The sequence below is a fragment of the Rhipicephalus sanguineus genome, chromosome 7 (genome assembly GCF_013339695.2).
Source record: "Rhipicephalus sanguineus isolate Rsan-2018 chromosome 7, BIME_Rsan_1.4, whole genome shotgun sequence".
Lineage (NCBI taxonomy): Eukaryota > Metazoa > Arthropoda > Arachnida > Ixodida > Ixodidae > Rhipicephalus > Rhipicephalus sanguineus.
The window spans coordinates 150369968-150384551 of NC_051182.1; the positions used below are offsets into that span (position 1 = coordinate 150369968).

Below are 14584 nucleotides of genomic sequence, written 5' to 3' on the forward strand. Positions count from 1 at the left end.
AAATGCTTGAGGCCCGTGCTTAGATTTAGGTGTACTTTAGTTAAAGAAACCTGTGGTGGTTCAAATTTCCGGAGCCCTTCACTATGGCGTCTCATAATCATGTCGTGGTTTTGGGTCGCAGCACACCAACAATTAATCAAGTACAGTCGATTGCAACCTAAGGAACTATGACAGCTCAGCCCACAGCCATTGCTGTCCCTCCCATAGAGAATTTGCATAAAACGCCATCCAATAGCATTTACTCATTTTAGTGACGTCAACCACTTCGCGAGTGTTGAATTCCTCACACAGTCACACGTTCTTGTGGCTGGTTTTATGTCAGAAACTTGAACGTCCTGGTAAATTTCGTGAGGGATTCTGACGTCACCGGTCAGCCTGACGTAATATTTTAGTTATTAACGACAAACCTTTAACTCTTATTATGCGTAGTATTTAGATTGTCCGAGAAAACGTGCTTATGGTTCGAGCGGAAGCCACCTAGCCCGACTGCCTTTCACGGGTGAATGGCAAGCGCGCCGTGGTTCTTTGGGCGGAGCTTACATTTTTTTCTTAGGTTGTAACTGACTATATACTCGGTTACAACCTAAGAAAAAAATGTCAGCTCCACCCACAGCCATCGCTGCCCCTCTCACAGAAAATTTGCAGAAATCCTCCATCCAATTCTACTTACTCAATTTCGTGACGTCAAACCCGTCGCGAATGTTTCAGATAGTTAAATTCCCCATACCGACCCACCTCTGCGTCGTTGGCCGGTAACTTGAACAACCTGGTAAATTTCTGCAGGGATTCTGACACCGCTGTTTAGCTAAACATTATGTTTCAGGTAGTAACGATGAACTTTTAACTCCGAATATTCGTAGTATTTAATGTCAGCCGAGGAAAAGTAGTTACAGTTCGAGCGGAACACAGCAAGCATGACTGTCTCTTAGGCATGAAGGGCAGGCGCGCCGCGGTTCTTTAGGCTGAGTTTACAATTGTAACCGACTATATAGTTATTTTCATGAAGAACCGACGACGCTAGTGATGCGCGATAGCAGACGACGCGCGCTTTGCACGCGCATTCGGGCAGATGGGGCGAGAGTCAATCTGCGAGCAGACGACGCGAACGTGCATCGTGCTGCGCCGGCGCTCCCGGAAGTGACGTAACGGCATCGCTTTGCCATTGGACGGTTGAGTTGAGACGCGCCCCGCGCGCCCCTCTCCATCGGTATGCGATCTCGGGCCAGCGCCTACCCAGCGCTTGACGGCACCGGTTGTTTCCGACGGCAGCGTGTGCGTGCTCTTCATCGTGGAACGAGCTTCGAGTTCGGGGCGTTATTTGCGTCGGAAAGATCTTAACGCAGCGCCGGCGCGGTGTAGCGCGCGCACGTTGTGTCTAGCGCGTGTCGTCGGTGTCGAACGGATTACCTGTCCCTTTCTTACAACGTGTTTTTCGTACAACGTGTTTTGTACAACGTGTACAAAGTACAAGTGTGTTTCTTCTAGCGCGTTGGGGAACTGCCTCAAGCGTCGACATGATGCAGACTGCTCAAACGGCGTGCCAACGCTGCGTATGATATCAGTGTTTCCCGCATCGCCGTGCTGACGAGGGTGTTTTTTTATTGGTGTGTGAGGTGTTGTTGTTGGTGTGCGCGGGGGATTATTTACCGGAGGATTTTATTTCACGCCTCACGAGAAGAGAGAGTTAACGAAAGTATGGCGGAGTACGAGGAAATGGTGCGGCTCGTTGATGGAGCTTACAAGGTGAGCCTTTTTTCTTTTAAGTTTAAGAGTCGGTGTGACGTCAGACTGAATCGCGATCAGTTTCGGCTGACGCTAAAGAAAGTACTGTCGCGGAAATTTTCGGTTTTTTAACAGCGAAGCTATTTCAGGTATCGGTAACTTGTGCTCCGTCGTGCGAAATTCCTCAGGTGGGTATTCGCCCCAGGAACTGGGCAAGCCCCACTACCAGTACAACGGGTGCAAGCATTAAACGAAAACTCTACTAGGCGAAGTGGTGCACGTGAAACAGGTGAAAGAGTAAGGGAGAAAGAAAAATATAGAAAGAAATAGAAATGAGAAAATAGAGAGAGAGAGAAAGCGATAGAAAGAAAGAGAAAATACAGAGAAATAAAGGAAATACAGACATGAATCGACAGAGAGAGAAAAAAACATGCACGAAGAAGAGATAGAAAGAAACAGACACAGAAAAGAGATATAAAAGACAGAAAGAGAAAGAAACGAAGAAAGAAATCGAAATAAACGAGAAGCGAGAAACAAGAAAGGCCACCCGGGTGCTCTCTTCCTTCAGGCTTGGTCCCACTATTGCGAAGCTGTCTTATTTTAATTTTTTTTTGCGCCAAGTGAAAGACCAAGTCCTCAAGAGCCTAGAAAACGTAATAGTTAAGCACTATTCGTTTAACTATTCATTCCACTGCGATGTGCAATGGAGCTGGTGCGCGTGTCGAGTGGCGGAAAGGAAAGTGTGTTGATACCTTGTTAAAATTTTATGCTGGTTAGTATCACAGAAAATATGAAAAAACAACAACATGTTTTTGATGGTCGACTGCACATTGTTGAGTGGATAGAAACTCATGTGGCACGTGTTGAAATGTGTAGCTTTGTCTCGCTTGTATTGGCTTTACATGCATCGTCTGTGTTTCTTGCGCTGCTGTTCAGTGGTCAAACTAGAAAATGTACCGGTAAGCGTGAGTGCACCTTGTAAAATTAATTGCAACGTGTTTTTGAAAGCCAGTTTTGGTTCCTGCTGTACCCTGACGTCACGAAACGGTGTGAGCTTCTCGTCACGTGCTCGCGAAAGATATCGTGACGTTACCGCGGCTGCTCTGCTGCTCGACTCCGTTGGTGATGGACGGGCGGCCATTTTTACCCACAGCATCAACAAAGTGCACATAATGCCTTACATGTGTTTAGCAAGTACCAGGGTTCTCCGCAGAATGACGAAAGTGGCTGCTTCCCTACTTGACAAAAATTATGATGATTTATAGCGTAGTGGGTTCCTCGCAAGCGCACTTCTATTGGTTGCCAAGGAAGCCCATAAGCCTCCCATGATCCATTTCCTCAGGGTATCATAAATTTAATTCCCTTTCTCTATCCCTTTCTCACGTTAGCTTATGTTATAAAGCGTGGTGGGAGAGTGACATAACGAGTGGGCGTCACACAATGCGAATTAAGTAACCAGTGGGTCCTTTAAAGCTTCCAACCCATTACAAGGCGTAAAGTCGTAATTCTTCATCGTCATCAGCCGTCGCATCAAGAAACTGCTCATGACTTACAGATGGTACCTCTCTTCTCCGCAGAATGACGAGTAATGTCGTGGTGGGTGCTTCCCAACCTGTGGCGTAGTGGGTACGTTGCTAGTGTACTTGTATTAGTAACCACAAGAGTTTATAACGGGCTCTAGAAATGCCACTCTTCGAGCTTTCGCTGTGACTGTGCTGCGCTTTCCGCGCAGGCCTGGCGTTTTTTATTTATTTATTTTTTTGGTGACACGCAAGGGGTGATACTGTACGTTTTGGTACTTGACGTCATCACAACTGGCCGTACCGGTGCGAAGCCACCATTGGTAGTGTAGCATGACGTCATGCTAGTGTCAACGTCAGTAGGTGCGCCATGAGTAAATTGTCTTTATTGTCAAAATAAAGTATCTTATCAGATTTTACTGCGCTTCACGCATGCTCAGAGCCGTCTATGTATACAGGAGATTTGTATGACGGAGTAAAGTCAGCCTCAAAATTGGTGACAGTACTCCTTTAAGCTACGCAACTGTCTCTTCTAACTAGCTGCGCCGAACGCCGCAACGTGCGATGCCTCTTTGCGAGAATACAATTGCCGCATCTGTACGATGCGTTTATAAATGGCACGACGAAAAACAGGTGCGCGCTATGCGGCGTATGGCCACGCAAAAAATATCAAAAGAAAGAAGAAAAAAAACGATCAACTCAAAAGTTCGTTATCTGTCTGTCTGTCTCCAGATGAAACCGCATAGCAGCCTCAGATTGTGCATCGCTGTCAATGAAATGCCATTCACTTAATGCTGTGCCGCTTTTTTTAAAAGTGCGCAGCATTATAGGGGCCCGGCTTGTAGTCCATTCACTGCCTCATGTCGCATGTTCACGCAGTGTTAGATACAGACTATAGGGAATAGGATATACAGTGCTAAAACAAGTCTAAGAATGCTCCAAACCCAGTGCAAAATAAACTAACAAGCTCTAAAATAATATGAACCACAGAAATAATCAAGTCTTAACCGCAATAATTCACCCCAAAAAATCGCGAGAGATTCTTGCGAAAAATGCGGCTGGTAGCCGTGCCGCGCAAGAGAGGGAGTCACCGCCTCGGCAAACGCTCGATATCGGAGGCGGTTAAGGCGGTGGCAAGCGCCAAGGGGATCGCAGAGTTGCTCGTGCTACGCTTTTCCTCTAATTTCATGCTAGTGGAGCTGCATTAAGCGCAGGATTTAGAACTACACCAAGACCTACACAAGAACTACTTAACTACAATAACCGCGGTATTTCTTTATTGGAATGATGAATAGGAGAAGTTGGTGCTTTTATGGGAGCACCGACTGCTCCTTCTCGCTTACCAAACGAAATATGCATTGACAAAAAAGTATAAGGGCACAAAATATGTCATACAGTACACCACAAGATGTGCGAACGCGATGCAATCAACAGCACATGACACACAAATATTCGAACGCGAGTTCAGGTAAGCAAAGTAAGTTTACATGTACACGCATGTCAGATGTTCTGTATGGCTTGACATAAGCAGGAAAAACACTCAAAATACAAATAATTACACATAACGTAAAACTAACGATCACACATTATACAATTCTGAACACACAATAACGTTAATGTTACGCATTTTGCTTTCAGGATAAAGTATGCCTCAATATTTCCATAAAATATTTGTTTCTTCGAGAATCTTCTTCGAGGTGACAAGAGATCTTTTCTGAAAGCCCGCTGTCTTTGCTTTTTGTTCTTTGGAGTCGGTGACAACTTGGGAATTACAAATAGCCTGGCCGTGGAACCGGCCTGGTGCTCTAGTGGTTATGATGCTCGACTGCTGACCCGAAGGTCGCGGGGTGGAATCCCGACCGCGTCAGTCGCTTTCGGTGGAGGCGAAATGGTAGAGGCCCGTGTACCGTGCGATGTCAGTGCACGTTAAAGAACACCAGATGGCCGAGATTACCGGAGCCCTCCATTACGGCTTGCCTCATAATCATATCGTCGTTTTGGCACGTAAAACCCCAGATATTTTGTAGCGTTAGCTACACTTGCCCAGTCGGAGCCGATTTCGCGTGGATCGTCATGAGCTGTGCTGCGCATGCGCGAGGATCAGTGATGTCACACAGCTGGCTCACCGGAGCCGGCATCTCACGAGCTCTCCGCCACCGCCGCGCGCGACCGCCGCCGCCGGTCTGCTCTTTCCAAAGGAGTGACGTCGTAGCCTTGGCAGACGTATTGGCGCCAGCGCGCGCGCAGCTATTCGCCTTCGCTGTGCAGTCGCCGTCTGACAATGTACTGGAGCCGCTTGATAGCGCCTCTGACTGGCGTTTGCAGGTGGGTAACGCCATGGAGAAGGAGAGCGCAAATGCTGCTCAACGGCGCAGAAGATCCGAGAAGCTTATCTCATCTGATCCCGAAGTAGTTGCCTGGCAATTAGTGGTTCAGCGTACGAAGAATGAACAGAAGAAGGCTAATAATCCTAGACAATCTGGAAAGCTAAGAATAATCAGTTGAACCTTTGCTAACGCTACGTATATAATGGCATAGCCGACCTAAGCCACTGCAATTCTTTTTGTTGGCGGCGTTGATAGTCAACAGACAAACTCAGGCGACATGCGCACGACTACCTCTGTCCAACGAAAATAGAAGTTTTATAGATAAGCCACGCCTCCATGACTCTTGCGTGAAGACTTTCGGAGAATCTGTTACGAGAGCATTTTGATAGAAACTTTCGCTCGCCTGACGTAATATCTTTCTTTTTTTTAAGTCTGTAATATGTTTCAAGTGAATTAGGAGTAGCCGTAGCAGGCAAAAGGTGACGACAATTTCACCATTTACCGTTATTTCTAAAACGAAGAAATGTTTGTTTTTTATTGCACATAATAATCGAAACATACCTGTTACACATCGGAGGTTTTCCCAAAGGTAAAGGAAACTGGAATTTTGATTATACGATGACACCTGCTCGTTCTAAGCTTTCCGGATTTCGAACTTGTCCAGGTGTTGTGATTATGAGGGACGGCAGCACAGTGCTTTGCCATGGTATATCGCTTCAGTCTTTGTACAAACACACGCTGCGGACGGCTTCCGGTTGTGTCCACCGACGTAGCTTACTAGCATGGGCGGGGAAGAATAGCCTTGGCACGCAGACTTTCAACACTGTTCTCTTTGTGTATATCACACATCTCGTATAAATATTCTTCTAAGCTATACACAAGATTATGAAAGATACTCTTGAATTTTATGCTCGCTCCTTTTTTATCCGAAAATGTAAAAAAGAGACTGTCTTTACGCTGAGACAACCTATGAAAACACGGTTTCCGCGTCGGTGTTACAAAATGACAAATGAAGTGACCGGACGTTTCTTGGTGTAGAACGCTTGCTGCTACTATCGCAATCGCGAAACTGCCTATTCTCGGTTACAACGTTAGAAAATAAAATGTCATCTCCTCAAACAGCCATCGTTTATGCCTCTCACAAAGAGCATTTGCATAAATGCTGTTTTAAAAAAAAATCACTCTATGCACAGAGCATAAATTATGCGTGGCATATCAATGTTCAGGGATACATTGTGTTTAGAAAAATTTATTATCACAGACGGTTAACATCAATAAGAATTCAACGTAACATTTGCTTGCTACATACGTTTACGAGAATGACAATGCTATTCAATACACCTACTGGTGTTCACGGCGTTGAAGTGTTTCAGTTGGATGACTTTCACATAAACACAGGCTGCACATGTTAGTGTCGCTGGTTTTCACTTCAGAACTTCAACTTCGTGCCAAATTTCAGCAAACATTCCGACACCACTACTCAGCAAAACATAATATCTTAGGTAGGGACGACAAAGTTTCAATTATTTGCAGGCGTAGTATTCATTTCGCCACCCAAAAACTACTTAAAATGTGAACGGAAACCACGTAGCACGACTATCTTGCACAGATCAACGGCAGGTGGCAGATGACTGCCAGCGGCCTCCGGAAACCAGCCGTGATAGCTTAGTACGTGGGGTGTCGCGTTGCTGAGCTCGAGGGTGCGGGTTCGATTCCCTGCCACGGCGGCCGCATTTAGATGGGGCGAAATGCAAAGGGCACCCGTGTACTTGTATAGATTTAGCTGTACGTTAAAGACATTCCAGGTGGTCGAAACTTAATCCGGACTCCCCCAGTACGGCGTCCCATGGTGGTTTTGGCACGTAAACCCCCAACAATTATAATTATTAGCGGCCTCCAAAAACTATTTCGGAGCACTAAGTAGCCGTTAGATACGCCGCAAGCTTAGGATGCAACTTTATGAGCTTTTATAAATGAGTGCACAACTCATTGGTGACGTCATCCGGTATACTGTGAGCTGTAGTGATTGTGTAGACAAGAAGACAAAGTAGTAAATGTTTTCGACCCTTACTAAGTTTCAGTCTTTCGTTCCTTTCGAACGTATCGGTTCATTTTTGTGCCGACACTTAATTAAAGATATCCGAGCACATGGCGTCATAAACGTGGAACTTCACAGCTAGCCAGTCTGGCCGTTTCGAGGAGGCGTCCACACCAGCCAATCTCTTCTGCGTTGTTCTTGCTATTTGCAAACCACGTTTCCTTCTTAAAAGCCTCCAAGTTTGCTCTTGCTAATGGAATAATTAGGGGTAATTAGAGATTGTAGAGTGATTAATGGTGATTTATCGACGACCGATGCATCCCCTTAACGTCCGTTTAAACTGTCGAAACTAAAGCGTTCTGAGATAACCGAGTGTCGTAACGGGCAGGCGGGCGTTCCCTTTCGAAGAAACAGCGTTGCGCCACACCCCTGACTCACGCTCTCGAGGCATCACTTCGAGGTGTGCTTTCTGAAACACGGATATGAAGTTACTTCGTTGGGAGACAGAAAGATGAAATAACGAAAATATCACCACCCTATCTCCCCCTTACCACTCCCCTTACCCCACAAGCAGGTTGTCGCGCGCAGAGACACAAGCGGCTTGCGCTCGTGTGAAACCGACGATATTCTGTACTTGCCTTACATGCGTTTTTTATCCCTCTTTTTATCTCTCATTTTCTCACTTTCTTTCATCCATCCTTTTCATTTTTTTTTCTTAGATAAATGTTAGGAATGATGGTCTGCAGCTGCCAGCGATTGCTGCTGCTGTCACTTTTTCCTGCCTTGTCTAAATAAACACGTACAGTTTATTACTCTAAGCCGTGTCAGGTGTTTAGCCCAGACCTGAAAACATCACGGAACATGGATTAATCGTAAAAAAAGAGGGAGAAACCAAAAGTAAAACGACAGAACATTTCATTGCCCGAGATTTAACCCGCGCATGGGGAAGGGAAAGGAGGGCTCTGTTAAAAAATAAATGAACTATTTGGTTTTACGTGCCGGAACCAGGATACGATCATGAGGCACATTGTGCTAGAAAGAAGGGCCAATCTAAACCCACTATAAATCGTTTACCATTTCTTTAAACACCCCTTAGTTGCTATTTTAGTGATAGCTGTCCCATGGTAGAGTACATTTTACAGCGGAGCTGGTATAAGCTATACTCGGTTACAACCTACGAAAAAGTGTAGGCTCCACGGTAGGCGTGCGCAGGGGGGGCGAAGGTTCATCGTAGCGCCCCCGCCCTGTCAATGTACGGGGCAGACTTTGCGCCCCCCCCCCTAATAGAACCACCAAGAGGTTTAAAAAATTACACCATTTCCCGCTAAAGGGGATCATGAGGCGATGCGAAGCCGGAGCACTTGCACGACCGCGTTCCGTTAGCGTTTGTTTGGCATGCTACCGACCTCACGTCGTGGAACGCGAAGAGGAACGCTACGCGCGTCTTGTCTTCCCTCTAGCCTGGCCGTTAATTCTCACAGGGCGAGCGGGGAACGCGGTCGAGAGGCGCGCGAGAGGGGGGCAGCGTAGGAGAGGAGAGAGAGGGGGAGGGGACGCGCATGCGCTGGCGCTCATCGCGGTGTTGCGCAGGAGAGAATTTCGGCATGTCTAGCCAACGCCACCTAGACTACTGAAGGCCCCCGCACTCCTCCGTGACGTCACCACACTCAGCCCGTACGCGGCGTTTCTGGACTGCGGCCGCTGTAGCTATAAACGCAGTTTTTTCTTAATTCGCGTTAAATTAGTCAATGCGATGATCGTGAGGCTAGTGCAAGGCTGGTTCATATCTTGAGGCATTTCACCGTAGGCATTTCACCGTTTTTGTGCCTTTTGTTTCGACCGCATGCGTACATTTGCACGTATAGCTGTATTGCGTCCTCGTATTTTTCTGTCTTTTTTGTTACCTGTGTGCGGGACATGACAGCTGGTGTTTGTCACCGAATGCTACGCAAGACACGCTTTTGATCTAATGAACAAACCTGGAAGCTTTTTTTTTGTTGTTTTGTAGTTGGGTTTACAGGGTGGAATATCTTATGAGTTGTAATTTCTCGTCGCCTGGGTTCGACTAATTTACCAAACATAATTCTTACAGCATGGAGGATTCTGTCATCACTGTTCTTTAATATGTGCACTATCGAAATTTCCAAGCAGTTTGGAGAGTGATACCAAACGGAGAAGAGTTTCAGAGCAAGAAATAAATTTTATTTCGAGAGTGAATACGCACGAACATGCACACACAAACACATACACACAGAAATGCAATCACAAAATCATTTCAAAGTAACTAACTTTCTTTTCGTTCCATTCGATTTCTTTTTGCTCAGCGCTTCATTTTTGAGAGAAGCGTAGTTCTTGAGCAGGATGTTTATCGCTGGCAGCAAAACATTTTTCATTACTGAATCTGGAGTGTGGCCAGCTGCACAAGCATCAAATTCTTCGTTGTCATTCAACAAATACATAAGAACACTAAGTAGAGTCAATCGATGATTACTTTCGGCATGAAACTGAAGCTCATGCTCTTTACTAGTGACACGATCGAAAACAACCTTCGCGCAGAGCACTGCATGAATAACAGCTGGCTGTGGAAATTTCAGTCCACCTCGACTGATGCTGTCAATCAGCACATGGTCACTTTCTTCCAGCTCTCGTTCCGCGACTGTCAGTATGTCACGGCAGTCATCACATGGTTGTCGCTTAAGAGCTGCGTGGGCACAGTAGCCGGCGATGTAGACCAATGCAGCCATGTCCTGTCGTGGCTTGTTTAATTCAGCATTGGTCAAGCGTATGCCATACTTCCTAATTGTCTCTTCAGCATTAGGCTCATTTTCATTCTGACTGTGTGATTCAGGCATGTCTGCCAAAATCAATGTGTTTTGTAGGCGGATCTTAGCCTCTGCCTCTAACACTTGTGTTATCGACACATTATAGTGCGAACCACATAGTCGCCTGTATCTCCCAAACCGAGCCTCAAGCGAGTCAGTTTGGAATTTACCAAGGAGCACGTATCTAAAATTAAGTTCCTCCATGCAGTACCTAGACACCTCGATCAGGGCATACGTTGTTAGCCGTAAAGCTGTGTGGGTCTCTTTTGTGAGAGCGCCTGTTTGCACGTTTCTGTCCTTCCAAGAATCAAGCCAGCTAACAAACTTGTCCAGATATTGCAGCTGCTCGCAGCTGATATTGCGCACTGGCTCTTGCCACACATCTTTTAGCCTGCAGCCTTTATGAGGAGTTTTCACATTCACGATGTTCCACCACTTTACAATTAAATCAATGAAATTTGCTGTTCCGTCAGCAAGGACCAAATGCAAAGTTTCATCTTGAATTCTCAAAGCCGACGACACGAAGGTGTTAAATATCTTGAGAGCGAGCTTAACATTTTGTCGCTCTAGGTTACTTGGGTTCAGAGCCTTGTAAGTTAGCCCATAAGCAATTTTCACAACACTATTTTCTTCAGCTTCATGCAGTTTTCTTAATGTGGTGAACGATGCACCTTCCAGCCTTTTGTTCTCCTCATCATAACAATCAAAATGAGGATAATACAGGCACTTGTCAGCATTTTTCTGGTTAATCCAGTTATTACGAATGCATTTTAGCAAATGCACTGTGTCAACAATGTGAAATAAAGGTTTTTGAGGATCCGCTGGATGAGGATACACTATTTCTAGATGGTTGCTTCCTGCGAACAGTGACATTACCTTTCTGTTAATTGAGTTATTGTCTGTTATTACTGCCACTACGTGAAGGCCACAATCTTCAAGAATAATTATTACTTCTCTCAGCACTTTATGTAGTTCTTCAGCTGTAATTTTAGACACTGGTAATATGTGTGCTACATCTTTATATGCTGACAATAAACTCTGAACCATAAAAACGTGCGCTGTTTTCGCTGGTTCAATGCTGTTAACAGAAGCTCCTGTTAACCTGCCTGCCTTGTAGTCAAAGAATTGTTGCAAGTGTATTTCATCAAGCATCAATGTGACATTTCTTTCATGCAACTGCAGTAGGCTGGCCCTTCTTTTCATGTACCGTAAGAACCCTTCTTGATTTTGTTCCTTCAAAGGGCTCACATCATGAGCGGCACACACACGTTTAATTGTCGAAGGGTGAGGCAATACGATGTTACCACTGCTTCGCAAAAAGTTGTAACCATGGGGAGAAATAGTGTAAAACACAGTTGAAAGAATTAATAGTTCAGCTGAATACCTTTTGCTTCGTCTCATCAGGAGCTGGCACTGTTCCCTGAGAAACATTACTGCTTCTACTCTTTCATCATCCAGAAGGTCTTCCCTAGAAATATCCTCGAGGAGGGAAACCACAAGCTTTAACACTCCATTCACTTTTTCATCTTTTCCAAGTTCTCTTCTGCGACAGTACTCTTGTACGCCGTCCAGAAGTTGCACCAGCACACGCATGTCGTGAACTACTTCTGGAATGTCAAGCCGTTCGTCTGACGTAAGGCGAGCACCTCCCACAAAGACGCGCACAGACATATTCGATGATATGACTATAGACGAAATAAGATTCGGAACTTCAATTGTTGCTTCGATGTGCGCAAAGATGACATGGCCGTCGGCATTCACAACTGACCAATATTTTTTTTCTTGTAGCAGGTGCAGGCGAGAATTTATGTCGTCCAGGCATGTCAACTTGTTTTCTTCCAACTCCTTCTTGTGCGCCAGCACGGACTCCTCAATAGCTTTCTGAAGTTGCTCATCTTCTCTTCGTTTTTTCTTCATTCCTGGTTCTTCTCTCGATTGGTGAGTATCCGACAGGTAGTCAGGGCTGTCCGGAAAAATTGTAGGCACAGCATCGTGCGTGAGTCGCGTCAATTTCATCTTGACTTCAATGGTGCGACCGTCGCAATCTGTATATTTTGTCGTCGTGCGGAGAGATTCCTCTTTGAAGTGACGTTCGCATACCTGCACAGAAGACATAAATCAAAATTAGTTTGTTTCCATGTGAATTGTGCCTCTGTGCACATGTAGCAAAACTAAGCAATGAAAGGCAAGAAGACAACAGGACAGTTCAGGCGTCACTATTAAAAATCGCGGTGTCCTATTCCATGCCTGGAAGAGTGCAGCAACACAATCCTTTGTAAACAAAATTGCGCTGATGCGTGCAACCAAACAAAATTATGCCACAACTCCGGTTTGATATAGGTTTTCTCACGTTAACACTTGCAATTTTAGTGAGTGAAAAAACAACCCATGTTGCAGGTACTTAGCGCAACATCGTATTTCCTCGAAAAACACGCATCCACTCGAAAAACGCACCCCACATTTGCGTGGATGTGTGTGAATGTGAGCGTGTTTTTCGAGGGAATAAGAAGTTGCGCTAAGTTCTTACACTATGATGAGTTTCCAACTAGCTCAACAACGAGTTCTAAAAAAAAACAACCACATGACAGCAAGTCGCGTGCATGTAAAATAGGTAAATGCCCTCATATTTCGTAGGTACCACGTGGAAAATATGCACAGAGGAAGCTCCCTCCTCACACATTGACAGGTCCTACTATCAGCCGCATTTTTGCAAAAAGTTACATTTCTAGTAATCTCCTGTACCCAAATATTTTTGGGTGACATACGTAAAAACACACTTACCAATGGATTCTTAAGCTTTGCAACGTCTATGTCGCCGCGCCGCACAGCTCGCTGCCATTGTGATCTCCGCTCAGGATCGCGAGGGAACTCGAACAGTCGTACTTTGGGGCCAGTGTCGTAATTCCCTTTGCAGTTTGGCACACAGCAACGTCCCATTCTTCCGCATATGTAGCAGACAGGCACGAAAAACAAGAATATTTAGCACCACACGAAGAACCGCGAAGAAAATTGGCACACGTAGCCAGCGAGGAGCTCTTGGCAACGCAGCACCAACACCGAGGCAGTCAGAGCGAGGAATGCTGGGAAAGTTGCAGCTAGCGCCATCTCACGCAGGTCGCCCGAACATTGCCTGAGGAGCGGCGGCTCGCTTCCTCGGGCAGAGTAGGGTGACGTCACACGGCTGGAAAGGAGGAGTGCGGGGGCCTTCAGTAGTCTAGGTGGCGTTGGTCTAGCCCGCGTTTCAGAGGAAAACTGGAGAGGGGTAGGGGAGAGGGGAAGGGGAGAGAAAGCGCAGAGGGGGAAGGGGGTGAGGGGAAGAGGGGAGTGGAGAGGAGGTGTGTGGAGAGGGCATGGAGTTTCTTACAATAATACCTAGAGGGGAATCTGGCGCTAGTGTCTACGCGGGCTCCCTGAGACGCGCTTCAACCACCATGGGAATGATGGGAAGTACAGGCTTCGGATTTGCTTCGGATGGATTAGGTTCTTGAGATTCGCAACGCTTGTTTGCCGAGTGTAAAACAAAAGGATATGAAGTTAATTCCCATTAAAACTTGCTTCATTCTTTCGTATGTAAAACTTATTGCAAAAAGTTTGCGTGACCGTGAGATGGAACTGAAACCTGGACAAATTCAACCACCAGGGTATGCATTGCTCCGCAATTGTGTTCCAGATTTGGCATCACCAAATAATGAATTATTTTTGTACAACACTTGAAAAGAAACACGCTTGTTTTTCCCTTGAAAGTACGCATTATCTATTTATGGAAATAACAGTACCGTATTGAGTGAGAAACACTAAACGTATCATCTGCTGCGATGCCAGGTGCGTATGTCCAAGTGGTCTGCCTCCAACGCATTCTCGTTTTGTTGTGAAGTCGAGTCAGAGGAGCGTCAAGGTGCGTCTACTTAGCTTCGCCGTCGTTTTGCAGCCGGTTTGAACGAGTTTTGGCAAGACGCGCTTATCAAAAGACGTGAACTCTATGGAGTTTCCTGCACTGGCATGGGACGCTACATCTGTGCGCAGCGGTGAGTGCACGACGCTTTGCTAAAACTGTCAAATACAACATGTAACGCTGCAGCGTCGCAGGAAACCAAGATATCTAGCGGTCTTTAGCCTCTTTGAACAACAAAGGCGCTGCTTGAATGCTTTGAAACG

The 14584-nt window shown here is 45.8% G+C and overlaps 2 protein-coding genes across 2 annotated transcripts in view; one reads left to right on the forward strand and one right to left on the reverse strand.

The window, feature by feature from the left end:
• The first annotated feature begins 1219 nt into the window (after positions 1-1219).
• Positions 1220-14584, forward strand: part of LOC119400248 (brain-specific angiogenesis inhibitor 1-associated protein 2-like) — a 170539-nt gene continuing 157174 nt past the window's right edge. Inside the window, 1 exon segment of the mRNA XM_037667259.2 lies at positions 1220-1743. Within this exon segment, the coding sequence (XP_037523187.1) occupies positions 1696-1743 (48 nt within the window). The 5' untranslated portion in view covers positions 1220-1695.
• LOC125759378 (uncharacterized) lies at positions 9796-13476 on the reverse strand. The gene is made up of 2 exons (XM_049418005.1): positions 13211-13476; positions 9796-12529 (listed from the first exon to the last, which is right to left on the reverse strand). The coding sequence occupies exons 1-2, from the start codon at positions 13364-13366 to the stop codon at positions 9878-9880; spliced, it is 2808 nt and encodes a 935-aa protein (XP_049273962.1). The 5' UTR covers positions 13367-13476; the 3' UTR covers positions 9796-9877.